Consider the following 23,346-nt stretch of genomic DNA (forward strand, 5'->3'; position numbering starts at 1 on the left):
AACAGAACAGAGTAGATCAGAGACAGGCTGGGCTATAAGAGGCATCCCTCCCCTCCAAGTGAGACTTAATCCACACAGCTAGAGTATTTCCTAAGAGCTGACTCAATGTTCCATCTTGACAAGCCTAAGCAGACACATGACACTAATTGAGCTTGCAATGAAATAATGCAAGTGCTGCTACCTGATGTGTTAATATTTTATCAGCCACACACAGGGTTTGTTTACATGGGACAACTTACAGCGGGAAAAATCGAGACTATACTCCTTCTGTCAGGCATGAAGAGATTTGGCTGCCTGGCTATTGAGACAGTCAACCCCCAAGAAACTGAGATTCCTCCAACCCCCCAGGGTCTCAAAATGTGAGAAAAAAGGGCTGACGTCCAAGAGGCAATTGGAAGGGGAACTTGTCTCCTTGAGATGGATTTACAAATTGTCAGGATTTAGAGGAGAGATTGGAGCTGAGACAGTGGCAGGGGGAGACTACACCCTGACCAGGACTGCCTAGTTACATAGATCTCTGCTCTTCTATTTAAGCCAAAGTCTCACATCCAGCCCTGGGAGACAGACTGTGGTATGTGTAGACCTTTTTATTTGTCCCTCTTCCCAATATGGCCACATTGAATAGATCCCCATGGTTTGTTTTCAACTATTTAATTGCTGGCTAAGCTGACTTGTCAGGCTCTATCCTAATAGCTCCGGTAATAAAACAGTGTTGACACGGAACCTAAGTCTTCTGTGCCTGACATACTGGGATGCTGGAAAGCTCCAACCAGGCTCTCTAGATTACATCCGAGTTGAACACTCTGGGGGAAGGGAGGGTGACAGTGTGGGTGCTCCTGTGCCACAGCTCACCCGGTACCACATGAAGATGGTCTTGAATGCATTCTCATTGGAGCAGGACCCGCAGGCCATCGTGATGAGCTGACACATGCCTTTGGGCGCCACCTGTAGAGGGAATCCACTGTGAGTGATTCGCTCTCTTTCTATTCCTGGAGCAGAATCTTCCAGGGAGGGCTGAGGGAGGCAGGGAGGGAACCAGGAATGCACCAGAAACAGTAGGTCGGAAGAGTGGGCTCAGATTTTTCCAGGGTGGAGAAGCCCAGGAAGAGCTTTGAGGTCAGTAGAGAGGAAAGAAGGCCAGCGGAGCCCAGGCCAGTGTGAGGTTAAACCTGTTCATCTCAGCATTAGCTGGGGCCACACGGTGAGGCTCTCAAATTTAAATAAAGGTGTGTGTGTGTGTGTGTGTGTGTGTGTGTGTGTGTGTGTGTGTGTATGTGTGTGTGTATGTGTGTGTATGTCTGTCTGTGTGTGTGTATGTGTGTGTATGTGTGTGTATGTGTGTGTATGTCTGTCTGTGTGTGTGTATGTGTGTGTGTGTATGTGTGTGTGTGCATGTAAACAGCAGTCCCCTCTGTGTCTCCTGGGACACCTGCACTTCCAGGACCATAAGCTGAGGTCCTCAGTGACTTTAGTTCCTATGGCAAGAAGAACTGAAGGGGAGTCCAAGGAGGACCACACCCCTCATTCTCGTCACAGGACAAGTACCCATTTCCCCAATGATGCCCTTTGTCCTGCACACAAAACCCCTGCTTTTCATCAAAAGACAAATTAAAAATCTCGAGGGCTGGAGATGAGGCTCAGCTCGTAGAACACTTGCCTAGCAGGCACATGGCCTGGGTTCAGAGTCCCAGCCCTGCACAAAATAGGTGTGGTGGCACACTCCTGCAATAAAAAGATTAGTTAAAAGCTATTCCCGTAGAGAGCTTGAGGTTATCCTGGGCTACATAGGCCATGCATTTGAGGCCATTCTGGTCTACATGAGACCCTGTTTATATATACACGCAGACACAGACACAGACACACACACATGTTATGTATGAAAGAACCAAGTAATAAATTGGTCATTTTGACAAGGCTGTCTCATATCCTTATTTCAAAACATTTTCCTTCCTTGCTTCCTTTTTTTTTTTTTTTTCCGGAGCTGAGGACTGAACCCAGGGCCTTGTGCTTGCTAGGCAAGCGCTCTACCACTGAGCTAAATCCCCAACCCTGCTTCTTTTCTTCCTTCCTTCCTTCCTTCTTCCTCCCTCCCTCCCTCCCTCCCTCCCTCGACTGTCTGATGTAGCCAGACAGCAACAGCAGCGGCTGCCACCTGCCCACCCATCCTAGCTGGCTATGGATCTCACCCTTTCCTGCCTGCCTGGGCTACCTCTGAGGACAGACAGACAGGCTGGAAGCCAGTGGCGGTGAGTGGGACTACCAACATGGGAGGAGTCATCCTCCAAACTCACCGACATCAAGGACTCCCGGAGCTTGTCCACAAAGTTCTCTGGAGGCAGGATGCCCAGGGCAGGTCTGTTGATGAAAGTGCTCTGTAAGAGAACAGCAGGCAGACGCGTCAGTTCTTGGCATCCGACCCAGGCCCTCTCCCGCATGGTATCTTCACATGGTGGAGACATCGAAAAGGCTCTGCGAGGCACTGTAGGCTCACTGGTGTTATCTTAGTGGTTTAAGCTGCCACATAGCACAGCTGGCCTGCTGGAATGCACTAGTTTACCTTAATTAAAAAAAAAAAAAAAAAAAAGCAGGGGCTGGAGCGCTGGCATGGCGGGTGAAGCACCTTGTAAATGTGAAGGGCTGAGTTCAGAGCCCCAGAACGCATGTAAAGCGTGGTGGTGTGTATAGTCAGATATGAGAGTATCTATAACCCCGGTGACCCCAGTCAAGATGGGAGACAGAGACAGGAGTATCCTAAGAAGCTCAGGCTAGGCAACCTGGAGTGCACAGTGGGGAGTCTATGTCACAAGCAAGACAGAAGCCAGGAACTGACATCTGAGGTTGCCCTCTGACCTCCACACATGCTGGGGTGCATGGGTACATGCATGTGCACCCACACTCACTCACACTCACACTCACACACGCACTTGTGGGACTTCTAATTAGAATGGAGGTGTGTTGGTAGAGCTGGCTAATTAGGTAGAGAAAAAAAGCCAGAACACCACGAACATCTATCCCCCTCAGCTCTATTTTGATGGATATGGGTTCAGAGAATTAATTCCCTCTACAAGGAAATCAACAGTGAGAGTCAATGCTAAACTGATGCTGTTCACTCCTCATGCGGAGAAGTGAGGGGTTCTGGGAAGGGATCAGTCTGTTCAAAGATGAGTCTGCCCTGCCCTGTGGCTGCTGGGCTGGAACTCGGGCTGGGGAGACAGCACAAACACATTTCCAAAGAAGCAGGACAAGTGCACTGACTTTCTGGTTCTAATAAAAAAAAAAATGTAGCTTCAAACAGCCTCTGGGTGCGGGACAATATTGCAAGCCCCGAAGAGAGGCAGGTGCCTTTAAGAGTAAAATCCCGTATTAATATACCTCCAGGGTCTGGAGCCAAAGCTCAGGTTGTAGTGTTTGCCTAGCACGGAGGAAGCTCTGGGCTCCATCCACAGCTCCACATAGATTGGGTGTGCTGGCACGCATCTGTGATCCCAGAACTGGAGAGGTAGAGGAAGGAGGATCAGGAGTTCAAGGTGATCCCCACCTACAAACTGAATTCAAGGCCTGGCTACATGAGATCCTGTTTCAAAAATCCCCAAGGAAATCAGAGTTAAAAGTTATTAAGCATAAATAACCACTTAAAATGAAGCCTCAACAATTTTATCTTTAAAACAGAGAGAAGGAGTTGCGCCTGTCTTTGCTCACAGGAGTTTCAGGAACACTCTAAGAGGTAATGACTTCCTACCCAGGACCTTCCTCTTTGCCTCATCCCACCAGGAGGAGATGATCCCAGACAGCACGCAACAGAGAGACCAGGGCGGAAGCATGGCGTATCTGGTCACCTACTTCCTGGTAGGCACTGGACAGGCCTTTCCACAACCTTAAGATAACTTGTGACTGGTCAGATGAGCAGTTGAACAGTGGTTCCCAACCTATGGGTCGCATATGACCATCAGAAAGCACATATATTTACATTATGATTCGTAACAGTAGCAAAAGTACAGTTAGGAAGTAGCTAGGAAAATAATCTTATGGTTGGGGTCACCACAGCATGAGGAACTCTATGTATTAAAGGATTAGGGAAGTCGGGAACCACTGAGCTAGAGTTTTGGGCTGGGGTTAGCAGCATACTGTGGAAAGACAGTAAATTCAGAATAGTTCAGGTTTTCAAGAGAGGCGCTCTGGGCACACAGAAAGGGAAGCCTAGGATACAACTAGAGGTTGACCTGGAGCCCAAATCCCTTCCTTGTCCTGGTGCTGGAGTTGGCCCTCATGCTAATGACCAACCACATCTGCAGTGGACTGAGAACAAAGCAGCCCTGGGGATTCACCCACACCAGCACCAGCAGGGATGGGGGAGGTCACAACGGAGGCTGTTAGCAGGTAAGTGACAGGGACGTGGTGGGCTATGAAAGGGATCACACCAAATGCAACTAGGCACCTTGGCTTGGATTCTAGGCCACATCACAAAAGGAAAGCAGAGGAAGACTGGCGAGTTCCAAGCGAAGCCTGTGGCTTGGCCCTGATCTGAGTTAACTTGCATCATTTGGGAAGTGGCCTTGGTTGGGGATTTAGCTCAGCGGTAGAGCGCTTGCCTAGCAAGCGCAAGGCCCTGGGTTCGGTCCCCAGCTCCGAAAAAAAGAAAAAAAAAAAAAAAGATAGAGAGGGAAGTGGCCTTAACTTCAGGAGCAGCTGGAGAAAGGAGACAGGAACCATCTTTGCAGTTTGTAAATCAAAAAGTTCTCTCCTGCTGTGGATAGGAACGTTTGTTATAAAAAGTAGGGATCTGGCAGGGTGTGGTGTAGCTTCCTATCAAGTTCAAGTTCAAGGCCAGCCTGGTGCACACAGAGTCCCAGGCTGAGGATCTCTCTTTGTTGGTAGAGTGCTCACCTGCTATGCACAAAGCCCTGGGTTCCATTTCCAGCAAGGCAGAAACCTAGTGCGGTGGGCAGCAATTGCAAGCACTTGGTAAGTGGAGGCAGGAGTCTCAGAAACTCAAGGCTATCTTTGGCTACACAGGGAGGTCAGGGCCAGTCCAGATCACAGGAGACCCTTTCTCAAAAACAGACAAATGAACCAAAGCAGACAAGTGGAAACTCCCTGCAACATGGGGGCATCTTGGACACTCGCGTCTTTTGGACATGATAAGCTCAGTGCAAATCTGAATGGTGTCGTTGCTACACTGTGGGAGACACAGGACAGGAGGCCCTAGCAGCCACTTGTTCTCCTGGTGGCTTGGGGTGTGGCTTGGGCCAGTAGAAAGCAGGGCAGATTCATACTTCTGCTGCTTTCCCTGCTCAGTGATTCCTCCCTGGTGTGCCTAGGAGACACGGAAGGGGCAGGAAGGATGAGAAATATGAACGTTGAACTTTCTTCACTGCTAAGGACCAGAGAGGCCAGGCAATTTGTCCCAAGACATAAGACATGCCTCCAGTGCGGGGTTGCTGGCTTCTGATAGCATTCTGGGCTAGGCACTCCAGGGACCTCTGCTTAGAAATGCCGGGTACACATTTGCTTGACAGAGCTGAAGACCTTGCTGTGTGGGCAGGGGCCTTAAAAAAGCATTTCCTTCTGGTTCTGACGTGCTCACGAGGTCCGTGAGAAGTCAGGAACATGACGAGACCAGGCTAGGAGCAAACTGCTGCCATGGGCGGAGGGGGAAAGGCCTCCGGAGAGAGACAGACAGGCAGGCTGGCAGCTTGATTGCCTATCTGGGCCCAGAAAAGATGTGGGGGCGGTGTTCTTGCTCGACAAAGCGTGACATTAGGAACAGAAGACATCTGGGACATGCGGCCGCAGAGACAACTAAGGACAGGTTTCCACTAGGTTAGGGAGGACTGTCCTTGGCTGTGTAACCTTAGGCAAATCACTCAACATCTCTGAACTTCAGGGTCTTCATCTGCCAACGTGGGCATGTCTTGCCAGGTACTGACAGAGAGCCTTCAGGAGAGAAGGCATAGACAGAGTACAGGGCTCCTGAGGTATGATACAACAGTCTGGAAGTCTCAGATGGGTGAGTGTCTTACTTGGCCCACTGTGTGCATCCATCCCAGGTATGGGAAAGTCAGACTACAGCCATTTCTCATGGCAGTGTGACCATTCCCAGGCAAGGCCAAATACACAGTGCACAGTGTAGGGGAAATGCACTGAGATGGCCCCAGAGACATTAGAGCTGGAACCCAGATGGATGCAGTTAGACAGTATCCGTTTCTACACTGACCTGAAGTCAGCAGGCTGTGGTTCACAGTGGTGCTACTGTGGCCCAAGAGGGTTGATGACACGGCAGGTGTGGGGTGGGGGAGATGGGCAAGCATACTTGGGCAAGCAGGATGACCAGAACCCAAGCAAATGCAGCCTCAAAAGACTGGCTGGAAGATGAGTCCCATAGCAAGCTGGCTAGCAAGACCAGCCATGTCCCTCAGTGGGGACCAGCCCTTGGCTGGGTATGTGGGGAGACAGGCAAGGTGAACAGGGAGGTGTTGTTGCAAGAGTCAGCGTCCTCAGGCCTTGACATCAAGTGTGACTGGGAAGACTGCCTCTGCAGGCGGCTGACACTGCAAATATGTGTGACATGTTTGTTGACACATTTGTTCAGCACCAGCTGCCAAGGCATCTGGGATCTGCACAAGTTTTAAAACAAAGCGACTTTGAGCGTAAACACATCCCCTGTGCCTCTGGCTTCGTTGGCCACCTTTTCAGGATGCCCTATGCATTGTGCTCGATTAATCGGAGGCAAGACTGTCCTCTGGTCTCTCCTAAGCGGGCAGCTCCTCTCATGCCCACTGATCTCTTTCAGGAGATCTCCAAGTCTGAGTTTAAAAGAATTTAACACACACACACACACACACACACACACACACACACACACTCACACACTTTTTTTTAAAAAAACAGGGTCTTTTGTAGCCCAGGCTAACCTTGAACTTGTTATATAGCCAAGGATGGCCTGAAACTTCTGGTATCGTTGCATTTACCTCCCGAGGGCTGGAATTAGAGTCATGCATAGCCATGCCCAGTTTACACAGTGCTAGGGACTCAAACTTAGGGCTTCGAGCATGCCAGGCAAGTGCTCTTCCAAAGGCTACACCCCCAGTACAGGTCAGAGTGGAGTTCAGCTCTTGATCGGGTCAGGGCTCCAAACCACCACCCTCCATTTCCACTAAGGATCAAATTTCCCATCAAGAGAAGACAAGATATCCTCCTCTGAGTCACACGGAAACCCACACACACTAAGTGTCAGACAGGACATGAAGAGATGGAGACCCCACCCCCACCCCAATGTCAGTAGGAAAGGAAATCAAGACAGTAAGTTTTCAACTGGCAGGATCTGCAGAAACAGAACATGGACACCTGGCATGGCCACAGTTCTGTTGCTGTCTCTACATCCGGTAGAAAGAACACAGGGGAAGCCCCTGGTGGATATGGGCTCCATTGTCTATAGCAGCCATCTTCCCGAGAGTCCCAAAGTGGAACTATCCTCAGGAGAGTAGACAAGCTGGTTGCCACTTATTCATATAGGCAATGCCATGAAACCACCGGAAGGGACAGTCTCCTGCCCACAAGAGGATGAATGAGGATGGAAGTCCTCATGATTTTTTGAGAAAAGTAATAAGACATAATAAAGAGTCCACTCATGAGACAGGGAAGAGGAGGGGTCCTATTGTCTTTTAGGACAGAGTGGCAGGGTCTGTCTCATTTGGATGGAAGAAATCGTAGCCCTCATAACATCATATAGCTGAGGGTGACCTGTTCAGATCCCTGTTACTATTTGTACTTTCTCAGTGGGAAGTGAAGCATATCCTGTCATACAGAGCAGATTTATTGTGTGCCCGTGCAGCATATCCACATGGCGAGAGCAACCATAGCATCCCAGGTCCGCCTGCTGCCCCCAGGACAACGTCTATGTCACCAGGAAGCTGCCACAATGGCTCCTGATGGGCTCGCTTGGAAGATGGTTCTCTATTTCCTTTGGGCCCAGTATGACCACAGGAGCAGAAGCGGAAGAGGAGAAGACGTCTACTGCCAGTGTGATGCAGGCTTTAAGGACCAAGAGGGAAGGAGTCTGCCAAGAGGCTGACGGAGCTTCAGGCACACAGGAGCGCCTCCAACAGGGAGGCCGGGAAGCCGGTCCCAAGGAGCAGAGCCCACAGCTAGGCTCAACAGAGGCCCCCCCCCCCCCCCCCCCCCCGGCCTGAAGCAGAGGCCACCCGCTGGCATTGCTCTGAATCCACTGTTGTCCTGACACAGGGTCTCATGCAGCCTAGGCCGGCTTCAAACTTGCTATACAGATGAGGATGAACGGAAACTCCTGATCCTCTCCTGCCTCAGCTCCCAGGGTGCTTGGATTATAGGCATGTGCCACTATTCGTAGCTCTCAGGTACTAATTAAATTTGTGACCATCTGTTAGTATAGTAATTGAAAATGAATATATAACAGGATCAAAACTGTGTGGTAGTAGAACAAACAGGAAAGTAAAATGTCTATTTATTATTATTATTATTATTATTATTATTATTATTATTTAATTGTTTAGATAGAATCTCATGTAAACCATTCTAGTCTCAAACTCATTATATAGCCCAGGGTGCCCTTGAACTTCTGATCTTCCTGCCTCCACTTCTCGGGAACTGGGATTACTGATATTCACCACCATCACTGGTTTCACTAAGCGGTGTGGATAGAACTCAGGGCTTCCTGCATAGCGGGCACTTTGACAAGCGAGTGACACCCCGACCTCAGGAAAATGGCATGTAAAAAGGATGCTTAAAAGGACAACCGTGGGCAGCAAGAGACTTCGTGGACAGATTCACTGAGTACAACATGCAGGGACACTGAAGACAGACACAGGTCTTCTGACGTCGTCCCACCATGCTCAGCCTAGCTCTTCTATCGTGGGGCTTCCCAACCAAGGTTGCTATACCCACCAGACAAAATATCGGCACTTACAAGACTTCATTCCCATTTTGCCATGACGAGGGGCCCCCATAACATGGAGTGGTCGGGATCTAAACGCCATCAGAACCGAGACTGAGAAAGCCCATTCGAGGCTGAACTGGGTGGTTGCTGTCAGCTTGACACAAACCTGTACTTATCTGGGAAGGGGGAGCCTCAGCTGAGGCCTTGGCTCTGTCAGACCAGCCTGTGGGCGTGTCTGTGGGACATCCTCTGGCCTAAAGATTGATGCGAGGGGGGCGGTGCCAGCCCTGCGCGGGTGGTCCTGGGTTGAGCGAGCCATGAGGAGCAAGCTTAAAACGCACCCTCCACACCCTCCACTGCCTCTGCTTTAGCTCCTGCCTCACATCACTGCCCTGACCTCTGTTAGCGATGAACCTTAACCTCAAGCCAAATAAACACTTTCTTCTTCCAAGCTGTTTTTCCTTAGTGTTTGCTCACCGTCACGGGAGCCAAACTACGACAAAGGAGGTAGGAACTCTGTGGCTGTTCTAGTCCTGTCTGTTTCTGCCCGCGCCACCTCATGGCCTCTCCTCCTTCAGATCTCTGTTCAAAGTCACTTCCCTGGGAAGTTTCTCCTGACCTCTGACTGCTCCATCACGGATGAACTCGGTTCTCCGGATTTACTTCAAGCGCCTCCGCAGGCCCACGTGACCTCAGCCAGCACGATGATTAATACTGTCGACTGGCAGGATCTAGCGTCACCTCTGAGAATGGCTGTGAGGGACTTTCTGGACCGCCGTGCCCTGGGAAGACCCCCTCTAAGTGTGTGTGGTACCACCACACCGGCTGGAGTTCTGGGATGAATAGGAGGTAGCAAGTGAGCTAAGAAGCAGCTTTCATGGCTCGGCTCCCTGAATGCAGGTGGGCTGTAGGGAGTCGTCCTTGCCTCCCACCGTGCCCCATGCCACACATGCCCCACCCATGACGGTGTACCCTGGAGTTGAGAGCCAGAATAAACCTCTCTTCCCCTGAAGCTGCTTATGTTATAGCCAACAAGGCAACTAATACAGGCAGATATGCATGCAACCTTTCTGCTACTCAGACTCTCAAATCATAGAATGTTATAGTTATAACCTACATACCATATAGGTGGTTATGGGGGGCTTAGTCTCAACATCCAACATACACGTGCATTGAAGTTTGATAGCGGTATGTTTAAAAGGAGGGCTGCAGAGGTACTCAGGGTTAAGAGCACTTGCTGCTCTTGTAGAAGACCTGGGTTTGGGTCCCAGTCTCCACATCAGGCGGCTCATGGCAGCCTGTAACGCCCTGGGAACTGATGCCTCCTTCAGGCCTCCGAGAGTGGTGCATATACACAGTGCACACTCAAACATGCAAATAAAAACACAGAACACTGCATTGTTCATGTATGTTAACTGTTATTATCGTCTTATGTCTACACCATATCCTTTGTTCCGTAGCCTTGATGTGGTTACAGTTCTCACCTGACAACGGCTAAGTAACTGACTTCATGGGAATGGTGATGCTGAACTTTCCTCGAGGTCACAGTTACGTTCTGTCGCTGTGATAAATACCACAACTAAAGCAGCTTCGGGGGAGAAGGCTTTCAGGTTACACTCCATCACTGAGAGAAGTCAGGGCAGGAGCCTGGCAGGAAGCTGGAGGCAGGAACTGAAGCAGAGGCCATGGAGAAGTACCTCTCACTGGCATGTTGCCCATGACTTGCTCAGAATGGTTTTCCAATCAAATTTATCTCATTTTATGGGTGTGCCTGAGTGTGTGTACCACATGCACACAGGAGCCTGTGAGGGTCAGAAGAAGTATTGGATCCCCTGGAACTGGAGTTACAGACAGTGGTGAGCCACCACGGGGATGCTGGGAACCCAATCTAGGTCCTCTGTAAGAGCAACAAGTGCTCTTCACTATTAAGCTATCTCTCTAGCTGTCCAGGGGTGGTACTGCTCACAGTGAACATGCTATCACGGATCAAGGAAATGTTTCACAGACACGCCCACAGAACAATCTGACAGGAGGTGTTTCCTCTACCCGGTTCTCCTTTTCCCAGGTGACTAAGTCTATGTCAAGTTGAGGAAAGGTCACCGACACTTCTCCAAGGCATCTGAGTGCTCAGCAAACATCTGAGCACTTAGAAAGAAACACCCCTGAAGATGCCTATCAGGTCTGGCCATGAGCACAGTCTGCCCTTAGTCTGCACATCAGCACATCAGGGAGACATACCGCATTTTGAGGCTGTTGAACGAGTTTCGCCAGAGCCGGATGGTTGTAACCTGGGGAGATGAAAGTACAGCAGGGTTAGAGCGAGCTCCCGCATCTGAGGTTTCCCTCTGTACTAGTTCTCTCCCTGCCCCTTAGCTTCCGTCTCTGAAGCGCTCTGTGTGTGTCAAATGCTCTGACCCCTGACTAGAAGTTTCTCTCAGTGCAGCCTGGAGAGCTCTAAGTTCCCTGGGCATGCTCGGATGTTTGTTCAGGTTTGAGACCTGATGGACCAGACAAACATAGATGCAGGGCATCAAGAGGTCAATGCCGGGGTTGGGGATTTAGCTCAGTGGTAGAGCGCTTGCCTAGCAAGCGCAAGGCCCTGGGTTCGGTCCCCAGCTCCGAAAAAAAGAAAAGAAAAGAAAAAAAAAAAGAGGTCAATGCCGTGGACTGCGTGTGATCCTGCTCATTTCCCAGTGTCCACAAGCTGAGGTGGAGCCCAACAAATGTCTCCTCAAGGACCAAGGGACACCAGCTGCAAAGTGACCACCGTGTCACGTGCCACATCCTGTCTTCATATACACATGCATGTTCCAGGGTGTCACTGTGGCTGGTATCATACACCTCGGCTCAGGATACCCTGGGATTCAGCAATAGCTCTCCTATGAAGTTATCCTATCTAGAGGGCTTAATGATAACATTCAACATCTCCAGATCTGAAAGCATCTTCTGTCCATCATCTATGATTGAAGTGCACATAAACTTCTTGCAGTGTAAGCACGTGGATGGACTCCAACTGCACTCATGCACATACACGGTATTATAAAAACAACTCTGTATATTGGGGGATGGTGGTGCACGCCTCTAATTCCAGCACTCGGAAGACAGAGGCAGTTGATCTCTATTCGATGCCAGCCTGGTCTAGAAAGTAAGCTTCAGGACAGCCAGGGCTACACAGAGAAACCCTGTCTTGAAAAAAGAAATAAATAACAAAATAAAACAAAAAATCCAAACACCCCCCCCCAAAAAAACAAAAAGCAAACAGTATTTCTATTCACTTGCGATGAGTGACCCAAAACTGAGTCTAAGAAAAGTATACTAAGCAGCACCGTTACTAATGCTTCCCCTCCAACAGGTGCTCCCTGAGCGCTGGATGCCTGCTGCCCTGTGAAACGGGTGGAAGCATGTAAAATATAGCTTGACCTGATGCAGAAGCCTTAGAAAATGGTCATAGAAACTTAGGCTTACCTATAAATTTCTAAACACACACACACACCATATATAAACACACATACACATAATATATATAAGCATGCACACACACACACACACACACACACCAGCTAGGTGGATGAACAGATAAAGGTATTTGCCACAAGCCTGACAACCTGAGTTCAATTCCTGGAACCCATACAGTGAAAGGAGAGAACTGACTTCCACAGTTGCCCTCTGATCTCCACATGCACATCATGGTACGTGTATACATGAGGACACATACATAAAGTAAATATGATGATGACAGTAAGTTTTAAAAAGCTGCAGGAGGTTGAGGCAGGAGAATTGTGATTTTTAAGGCCGGCCTAGACTATATGAAGAGTTCTAAGTCAGCTTGAAGCACATAGCAAGACTCTGTAACAGAGAAAATAAAATGAATGGCATCGTAATTCACTCCAATTCCCATTTCCTGAGCATTAGCTCTGTGCCCGGCTCTGAGCTAGTGCTTGACCCTGATAAGCCTTCCTCATTCTGCCAGAAGCCCTATGGGGTCAGGCGTGGACAGGCTGCGGATGCCCAGGAAAACAGAGGAGATGCAGCTGGGTGTGGTGGTCTGCATCTGTAACCCCAGCACTTTGGAAGTGGAGGCAGGGGGATCAGGAATTCAAGGCCAGTTTGTATGGGCTACATGAAATGTTCCCCACTCTCCACTCCCCCAAATATGACTCTGAGAAATTAGAACACCCCAGTCTCCTTTATGCCTTGGACCCTGCAAGCCTACGAAGCCTCACCCTCCCTCTTTCATGACAATCTGTATTTACTGAGCATCTACCATGTGCAGCAGCTTTCTATGCCTTATGGCTGGTCCTGTTGGCGAGGTTCATACTGACTGAAAATTTGATAGTATTTAGAATCATCTGGGAACTAGCCTTTGTGTGTGTGTTGGCAGGAGTTCCTTGATTACATTAACCAAGGTAGGAAGACTCGTTCTGAGAGTGAGTGGCACTATATTGAATTCTAGGCCAGCCAGGACTGTATGACAAGACCCTATCTCCATGATAGATAGCTAAATAGATGTTAGATAGATAGATAGATAGATAGATAGATAGATAGATAGATAGACAGGTTGATTGATAGATAGATGGCAGATAGAATGACTGAATGAACTGAGCACCAGCATTCATCACTTTGTGCTTGTCTGTGGATACAGTGTGACATTTTACTCTCCCAATGCCACTCTTTCCCTGACTTGATGGACTGTACCTTTAACCTGTGAGCCAGAATAAACCTTTTCTCTCTCAAATAGCTTTTGCCAGGGCATTTTAAGACAGTAACAGGGACAGTAATGGATCTGCCTGTCAGTAACTCTGGCAGGAAGGTCAAAGGAAGCCGTAGGCACTGGTGTCTGGAGGATGTGTCCATGTGTCTAGAGACCACTGTGAGACCTCTCTGTCCACTCCTCGCCACCAAGGCTCACTCTGCTCAGTACACTGTAAATGAATGAATTAACAGCACAGTAAGCCAGTGATGCGGGCAAGAACGTAGAAGCTTACAAGCTGTGTGAGGAAAGAGCAATGAGAGGAGCTTAGATCAGGAAGGTTTTACTACAGTAATTGCAGCTCATCTGCCGAGATCCTGGCCTCTGAGCTGACAGTATGCAGAGCTTGTTTGCAGTCTCTCCCAGATCTTGGAAGGTGATTAGGTCAAGGGAGTGGAACCCACACGTAGGGAGTTAGTGCCTCCCATCTTGTCAGGAAACTGCAGAAAAGCAGCACCTTGTTCTATAAAGAAAGTGCTCTTTAGTGAGGCCTGGATCTTGCACTCCCAGCTTTGAAAACTGGGAGAAACTTTTGTTCTTTACAAGCTACCCAGTCTTCAGTATTTACCTCACCGAGGAAGGAAGACATGTGCTTTTTAATTGAAATACATTTATTTTGAAAGGAGACATTGTATTGCTGAGGCCAGAGGCTAGTGCAGTGGAAACAATCTTTCTGTTGTTTGCCTGAGGCTCTGGGTCCCAGATCTGTTCTCCCTAAAAGACAGTTAAGTTTAGACAAGTATAAAACACTAAGTATCACCTTTCTGCAGAGAGTGAGAAGGATTTAAAGGGGAAATCTTTGTGGTTTCATCCTGCCAGCTGAGGAGGATACATTGTGGAAGCAGAAGACCATGGCGGAGAGTTAACATATTCTGTCTTTTCCCTGGCCCACGCAATGGGTGCAAGGCCCAGGACTAGACACTGCTCATCATTCAAGGACAGAACATTCTCTGGGTTTTTCCAAACCTTTTCTGGCCAGAGTTCTGGCTTATCACGCTGCCTGGGTGTTTATGACTTTTCTGCCTCAGTAGATAAGCCTGGTTCCAGTAAAGCTCATTAAACTGCAGAGGCAGCCTGACTCATTGGCTCCTGAAGGAGAGAGATGGAAAGGGAACTCCAACTAGGGAACTTTCAACCTGGCTCTGAGTGGTAAGACCTCCTCACGCAGGGCAGGTGTCTGTAAGACTGCTCAGTAGGAACAAAAGGGGTGGACTCACTGGTTCGTATCCTGGCAAGACCTCAGACTGAACCACCAGGCAGACCCTATGATTCTTGGCTTCTGATATGAGGTCAGTTGGAGGTGATAGCTGGAGACCCTGACGTAGAGCAGTTGTGGCCATTTATTAATGTGCGGAGGCCTTGGCAACAGCCAGGTGTCTGGTAAATTCTCAGTGAGTATGACATGCTTAAAACCGGGAAGCTGGGTTGGTAGTACATGCCTTGATGTGTGTGAGAGCATGGGTGCATGCACGTGTGCACACATAAATAAATAAATAAATAAATAAATAAATAAATAAATAAATAAATAAATAAATAACCAACAATAAATGCAAACCAAGGGGAGGAAGGGTTTGTACGTCTTGAAATCCTTGGTGCCTTCAGAGGCTGAGGCACCCCTGAAGGATGAACCACTGCTGCTGTCTGGTCGTATCTCAGTAGGATATTAGTAGGTCTGAGGACAGATGCTGGGGAGGTAGAGGAGGAATGGGCACCCAATGCTAGGGGTTTAGAGGGCATCTTGGGTGCCAGGAAGTGGGGATGGGGAGCTGCTAACATAGAGTAACGCCCCCCCCCACCATGTCTGTCTTCTCTGCAATAGACAGCAGTATCATCTGTGAAGGGACAGGCACAGCCCACAGGCCACTGGGCACAGCTGGGCATCGATCAGTTCAAGAGACAATAACCATCTGCAAATAAGAGCTACCTCATTTCCAAATTAACCCTACCTGTCCCATTGTCTGTGTCCCTCTCGATGTGGCTGGGCAGTGAGCCCAGGTGAGGCAGGAGCTAGCATCCATTGAGGCCATGCTTTCTGGGCAGACCATCCCATACCCCAGCTGCTATCTGTTTTGGCTGGTAACAGCTCCGGCTGCCTCCTATCTGAAAACTGTCTTCCAGGGATGGAAGGTCCATTTGCTGGGCCTTCCCCTGGCGGTGGGCAGGCAAAGAGCGGCCAGCCCGAGGTGCAAAAAGGCCAGTGGTCTGTGTCAGTCTGGCATGCAGAGTCCCCTTTGAGAGCAGGCTGTTTTTCTAGCAGAGTCTTTTTGATCTCTTTCCTGGCCTTCCCCTTCAACTGAGGGGCATTCCCTCCATAGATTACTTGAAGAATCCTCATCTAGGATTCTGCTAGGAAACCCAACCTAGGCAGCTCCACTGAGTTATTGCTATGCAAATTTACCTCTTCAAGCTTTCTTCACCTAGCTGCAAAACAGGGAAATGAACACACGCTTACCCCCGATGGTGTGTGGAGGAGGAAAGGAGAGAAGGCCCTACTATGTGTCAGATCTCAGAGACTGTGCCTACTGAGTACCTTAGCAACCAGCACCTAACAGCCAAGCAAGGTTGGTGGGGGAAGAGGACCAGCTTCCCAAATCATGGCTTTATGTGTAATCTATAGTTCCTTCACTAACCTGTTAATCCCAGAGACCATTTCCTTAAGCTCAGCGACATCCACCCCTAGAGTCTATGAATATAAGGATTCCCTCCGCTCTGAGTCAGTCACCTTGGCTCTCCTATCTCGGCTTCCCTCACTTTGAGTGCTGGAGTCATTAAAGGATCTGGTCAACTGAAGTTGATTGCATCACGGTCTGTTTACCAAACCTGGAAAGACTCTTTATTGTTTCAAACATTGTCTTATGGGCTGGGGCTGGGGCTCAGTGGTTAAGAGCACTTCCTGCTCTTGCAAAAGAGCCAAGTTCGGTTTTCAACACACTAGGCAGTTTGCATCTGAGGCTCCATCTCCAGGAACTCCATGGGCACCTGCACTCACATACATGTGTGTACATATACACATACACGAATTAAAAATAAATCTTAAAACAAAACCACAAACGAACAGTGTCTTGGGAGTGGAAAATTGACTCAGCGGTTAAGAGCACTGGTTGCTCTTCTAGAGGCCCCCCAGGTTTATTTCCAGTGTCCACATGGAGGTTCGCAACCATCTATAATTGGGTCTCGGGGATGCAATGCCCTCTTCAGGCCTCTGCAGGTACTGTACACAGTTGGGACACATGTAGCACCCACATTCTTAAAATTAAAACTCCTAGAAACAACAACGTCTAATCATGCTCTCTCCGCCATTACTTGTTCATTCCCTTACCCTCGGGGGAGAGGCTGGTAAAACACTGGGGACAGACATCTGAAGTCTGATGGCCATGACAAAGAAGGGCTGAGAGGTGACTGTCGGACTCTTACCGATGGGTACAGAGGAGATCTGAGAATACAGGTCCAACATGCGGTTGCCATCCACGTCCACAAGGTAGTTGCCTCGGCTCTCTTCGTAGTTGCAGAAAAAGTGCACGGCCTCTGCATTCTTGGGGAAGAGGAAACTGGTTCAGGCTGGTTGCTATTCCCCAGATTTGTAGGAATAGGCTTGAACAGACTGCTCTGTGTCCTGTTTGTTCTATACCACATGGGAATCTGTGGGTGCTGGCTTCTGTGTCTTTCTTTGGGAGAAATCAAACAGGCAGCTTGGTTCACAAAGCCATGGCCTTGTACTTTGCGAAATTTTATGTCTGGTTTATCACAGCAAGGTTGAGAAGAAACTTAGAAGCAAGTTCTGACAAATTAGAGAATATGTGGTAAGCCTCAGAGAAGCCACTACGAAAACTAGAAATGAATAGAAATTAAGAAATAAAAACACGGCTGGAGAGATGGCTCAGTGGTTAAGGACTGGTATTGCTCATGCAGAGGACTAGAGTTTGGTTCTGAGCACCCACGGGAAATGCCTCACACTTGTCTGCAACTCCAGCTCTAGGGGGATCTGTCTCCCTCTTCTGGCCTCCATGGGCAACTACACCTATGCACGTGCGCGCAAAAATAAAATCATTTAAAAAAAAAGAAAGAGAAAAAGGAATCGCCTCGCACCCACTTACCTGGATTGTGTTCAGCTGTTTCATTAGCTCCTGCAGGCAAGAACAAAAGCGTCAGCCACAGAGGCACACTCCTGTTTCCCCAGTTCCCGACAGACTCCTAGTCAATATTGTAACAAGTAAATATTTTTAATTACTTAACATAAATAATTGATAAAATCTGCTCCTCGGAACAGTAGGTGGCAGTCACAATAGACAGACAGAAATTCAGATCTCAATACCTGGGAAGGAAAGGGAAATACAATTCATTTTATTCCTTTAGCGGTAGGGTCTAACTACAGCTCATCTGCACTAGGGCTCAGTAAGTCGACTAGGTGTCCTTGAACTCACAAAGATATGCCACCTCTACCTTAGAGTTCTGGGTTTAAGGGCTTTGTTCTACCACGGCCACTCAGGAAGTACATATGTAACAAAAACAAAAACAAAAACAAAATTATGCTGAAGGCATTTAATATCCCAAAACAAAGGGTTCTCTGCTCTTCTTTCTATGGTGCTGCGGCTGTAACCCAGGGTCTTGCTTATGCTGGGCAAGTGCTCTACATCAAGCTCCATCACTAGCTCTAGTTTACTTTGCATTTTTATTTATTTTGTTTTGTTTGTGGGTGGGTATATAGCCACTATACTACGCATGTTAAAGGTCAAAAGGACAACTCGTGGGAGTTAGCTGTTTCCTTCCACCATTGAGACTCAATCGAGGTCATCAGGCTTTGTGGTTAGTGCCTATACCAGCCATGTGCTAGCCCATGTACACACACACACACACACACACACACACACACACACACACATCCATCCTCAGGCCAGAAGAGGGCATCGGATTCCGTTACAGATGGTTGTGAGCCACCATGTGGTTGCTGGGATTTGAACTCAGGACCTCTGGAAGAGGAGTCAGTGCTCTTAACCACTGAGCCATCTCTCCAGCCCCTGTTCTCATTTTAAAATAGCTCTCTCAGTCAGGCTGGAGAGTTCAGGCTCAGAAGTTAAGAGCACTGAACCAGGTTTAATTCCCAGAATCCACGCGGCAGCTCAGGAATGTCTGTAACTCCAGTTCCAAGGGCTGCGATCACTGCGTCCGGTCACTGGGACGTGGCACGCACATGGTACACAGACTTACATCCACATAAAATGGCTAATTCAAAGCTCAGCGGTAAGGCATTTGCCAACTGTGCGCAACGCCCTGCATTTGAAGTCTGACCTCCAGCACTCCGGGAGGTAAAAGAGATGCAACTCCCTTATCAGGAACTGGGGTAAAATCAACTGACAATATTAATTTTCTCAACAAAGAACCACTTCTGATTAAAATTCATTTTCCCCACTTTCAAACAGAAACTAGGAATAGAAAGCTAATTGCTTGATATTAACAAGATTTCCGTCTCCAAAATAATTCGGCATAAAGAAGACTTCAGCATTGAGCGTTTTGACATTACACATTTCCACACAAAAATATAAAACATTAACAACAAAAATATGTTGTTTCTCCATTAAATTAGAATTATACCCCAGCGGAAATATGCATGAAAAAGCACTCTCCTTCTGTTTGACAAAAACCATCCAAAAGAAATATAAACACAGTAAGACAAATATTTCTGAACTCATAAAACAGATGCTGTGGGGAGGGGGTGTGTGGAAATGAACCTGGCGGAGGAGGAAGTGGGCGGGAGAGCGAGAACTACAGGTTCTTCTCCCTCCTCGATGGGTCCTGATCCACTGTACACCATGTTCGATCTGATATGGCTCCCAGCATGCCGGTGAGACAATACAAAGGACCCAAGACAGTGGCTGCTTCCCCTGTCTTCATAGAAATCTCCCTGGGGGATGGGGCCCTCCCCTACAGGCTCATGGACAGGTGAGTCAGATTTGGCTGAACAACACAGGTTGTACCCCATTTGTCCTTGAATACATAAACATACCCCAGTTGGCTAAAAAGCTATATATAATCTTATATAATAAGCAATAAAGTTAGATCTGCACTCTGATGCTGATCTCTGGAGCCTGAATCTGGGCATTTTTGTGGGCTCATCTCTATTCTTCCCCACTTCTGGATCCCTGTTCCCACAGCTGTGGCAAAAGGCGTGATCTTTTTACAGGAAGTAAGCCAGCATCTCACTGTGGATAAAATGTGCTAAGTCTTTAAAAACCCGAAACATTGGAAGGTTTATACCGTGTCTCTTGCTTAGAAGACAGCTTCTCCTGTTTGTCTTAGGGAAATAGCCTCCCGGGTGCCCCAGGCTGGCCTTGAACTCCTTACATAGCAGAGGATGACCCTGAATTCCTCACTCATCTGCATCCATCTCCCCACTGCGGGGATGACAGGTTTGAGCCACAAGTCTGGCTTGAACAGCTTCATATCAGGTTTGTTCAGGCCAGGCTTGAAGATCACCTCTTATTATTGTTTTTTTTATTGGTTTAGAATACAAAGTAAGGAATTCATCACAGTACTGTTGCTTTCACTATCTCTCTCCCTCACTCCCTGCCCCCATGTCTCTGTCTGCCTCCTTTCCCTCCTTCCCCAAGTTAGTCCCCCATTCCACCCTGTTATCACTTGTACAGACTGCCTTCTTGATGTTCTCTTCATCAAAGTCAGTCAGAGGTCTCTGATGCCCAGGCCCTATGCTGTGACTTCCAGTGCTGTTTGTGAGTTCAGCTCTAGCCCTTAACTCTGGGCTGACATTCATGCAACTTGCTTTGGCCTATAGAAAAGGTAGCAGCATTTGAACACCGGTGTGGAGCTTCAGACTGAATAGACTTAATAGCAAGATAAGAATAAGCGCAGTGTGACAAACTGAAGGGTCAGCAGCCCATGGAGCAGAGGCAAGCCACTTCAGGCACAAAGCACACCGGCCTATGCGCCTGCCTCTTGGGTCTTTGTTTCAGGGAGGCTGACTCACCTGAGATCTAGGGCCCGGGACTTCTGTCTTCATGAGTGGTCCATCATAATCGAACTCAAAGTCAACTTTGGCAGCAGCTTGGCTGATGTATCTGGATCCTATAATACAGAAGACAAATGAGACCCTTGGTGACATGATGCAAGGAGGAGCAGCCCCAACATGGGCCCCTAGTGCTTAACAGGGGGTCCCAGACCTGAGCTTTGTTCTGACAAGGTCACCTTAGCACACTGTGTCTGAACAAATCTAGACACCTAGACACCAAGAACATCACAGATTCCAAAACGAAAAAACCAGGGCCAATGAAGTTGTAGGAAAGCAGGCATGCTCCTATCCTAAAGCAGCAGCAGGATGAGTTGAGGTGTGAATGTGAATGTGTGAGTGTATGTGAGTGTGTGTGTGTGAGTGTGAGTGTGTGTGAGTGTGAATGTGTGTGTGAGTGTGTGTGAGTGTGAGTGAGTGTGAGTGTGTGTGAGTGTGAGTGTGTGTGAGTGTGAATGTGAGTGTATGTGAGTGTGTGTGAGTGTGAGTGTGTGAGTGTGAATGTGAGTGTGTGAGTGTGTATGTGAGTGTGAGTGTGTGTGAGTGTATGTGAGTGTGTGTGAGTGTGAGTGTGTGAGTGTGTGTGAGTGTGTGAGTGTGTGTGTGAGTGTGAGTGTGTGTGAGTGTGTGTGAGTGTGAGTGTATGTGAGTGTGAGTGTGTGTGAGTGTATGTGAGTGTGTGAGAGTGTGAGAGTGTGAGTGTGAGTGTGTGTGAGTGTGAGTGTGAGTGTGTGAGTGTGTGTGTGAGTGTGAGTGTGTGTGAGTGTGTGTGTGAGTGAGTGTGTGTGTGTGTGTGTGTGTGTGTGTGTGTGTGTGTGTAGTCCAGAGGATAACTTTTGGGGGTTGGTTCTTTCCTCATTGTGGATTTGGGAATTGAACTTAGGTTTTTACTTCAGTGCTTTCACTTGCTAAGCTATCCTACCAGTCCAAAACTTCTTTAGGGGCTGGAGAGACGGCTCAGTTGCTAAGAGCACTGACTGCTCTTGCAGAGGAGCAAGTTTTGGCTCTCAGCACCCACATTAGGCAGACCACAACAGTCTGTAATTCCAGCTCTGGAGATTGGACACCCTCTTCTGGCCTATAGCTCTCCCTCTCCTCTCTCCCCTCTCCCCTCTTCCTCTCCTTCTCCTCTCCCCACCCCCCTCTCTCTCTCACACACACACACACCTTAGAAAAGAAATTCAAGGGCTAGAGAGATGGCTCAGTGGTTAAGGCCAAAGGTTCTTCCAGACATCTTGAGTTAAATTTCTAGCGTCTACACGGTGCCTCAGAATGCTCTATAATAGGACCTGATGCCCTGATGTCTGGTGTACAGACATACATGCAGACAAAGCACCCATATACAATAAAATACACAAAACCAAAACAAAGCCAGTTCGAATAAACTCAGATGTATATAGAGACAGTGGAGTCTCTCAACTCTGGCACTGCTGGCATGATGACTGGTATTCCTTTGCTATTCACACGTTGCAGGATGCTCAGGGACATCTTTACATCTGACCACAAGACACAATGTGCAGCCATTCCCAGGAGTGCTCTGAGAGGGGAGCTGGGGGCAAGGCCATGTGTCTAGTTCAAGGCCCTATATCAGCTACTATTCTCATTGCTGCTGCTGTACCTGCATCAAGGTAGAGGATTGTGGGACGTGCGGGTAGCTGCACTCACCCTTACACAGATGGACATATGCGTTTACGATCCATCCATTATCTGTCTTCTACTATTATATTCTATCATCTACCACTTTATCTTCTACTACCCGTCAGTCATCTGCTTACTTCTCTATCATTTGCTATCTATCTGCCCATCTATCATCTATTTATCATGTATCTATCTATCTATCTATCTATCTATCTATCTATCTATCTATGTTCTACCTATATTCTATCTATCCATAGCCTATCACCTATCAAACTTCTAGAGTCTGGAAAGATGACTCAGTAGTTGTTCTTAGCAGTTTGGTCTCCTCATAATTTCCTATAATCCTAGTTCCATGGAATTTATGTTGTCTCTTTGCTTCTGAGGACACCTGCACACACATGAACACACATACACAGATATACAAGCATATAAATAAAAATATATCTCTTATGGGGTTGGGGATTTAGCCTAGTGGTAGAGCACTTGACTAGCGAGCGCAAGGCCTTGGGTTCGGTCCCCAGCTCCGGAAAAAAAAAAAAAGAAAAAAAGAAAAAAGAAAAATAATATATCTCTTGAAAATAATCTATTAATCATCTACCTATTGTCCATCTTCTACCTGCCTCACTGTCTCCGTCTCATAGGAGAGCTCAGGGATGTTGAAATAATATATTGGTGGCTGAGCCATGTACAAATATCTGGTTTAATCCCCAGGACTGTAAACACACACACACACACACACACACACACACACACACACACACACACACTTGAATATGCCAAAATCTCAAGTGACACATATTGGTGCATAAATATACTTACTTTGTCAATCGCTCTATGTAAAATGATGATACTAGAAAACACATCTAGACGTATCTTGACTCTTAGTTGCTTTGGTTATCAAAAACTTCTCAAGTAAGAACATAATGTAAGGCAGGGTTTTAAATGCTGTATTTGGAACAGTTAGCATATACCACTCCTGCTTACGCATGAAGAAAATATTTTCTCTTTTCTTTTGACCCTGAAGAGGAA

At 47.9% G+C, this 23,346-nt stretch overlaps 1 protein-coding gene across 3 annotated transcripts in view; it reads right to left on the reverse strand.

The window, feature by feature from the left end:
• The window catches only part of Abat (4-aminobutyrate aminotransferase), a 96,124-nt gene that overhangs the window by 18,665 nt on the left and 54,113 nt on the right, over window positions 1-23,346 (reverse strand). For all 3 annotated transcript variants that reach the window (XM_006245760.5, XM_063269943.1, NM_031003.2), the window contains 6 exon segments: window positions 20,641-20,738; window positions 17,756-17,785; window positions 17,076-17,193; window positions 11,150-11,199; window positions 2,292-2,372; window positions 853-945 (listed from right to left, as the gene is read on the reverse strand). In XM_006245760.5, the coding sequence (XP_006245822.1) occupies window positions 853-945; window positions 2,292-2,372; window positions 11,150-11,199; window positions 17,076-17,193; window positions 17,756-17,785; window positions 20,641-20,738 (470 nt within the window).

The sequence above is a fragment of the Rattus norvegicus genome, chromosome 10 (assembly GCF_036323735.1).
Source record: "Rattus norvegicus strain BN/NHsdMcwi chromosome 10, GRCr8, whole genome shotgun sequence".
NCBI lineage: Eukaryota > Metazoa > Chordata > Mammalia > Rodentia > Muridae > Rattus > Rattus norvegicus.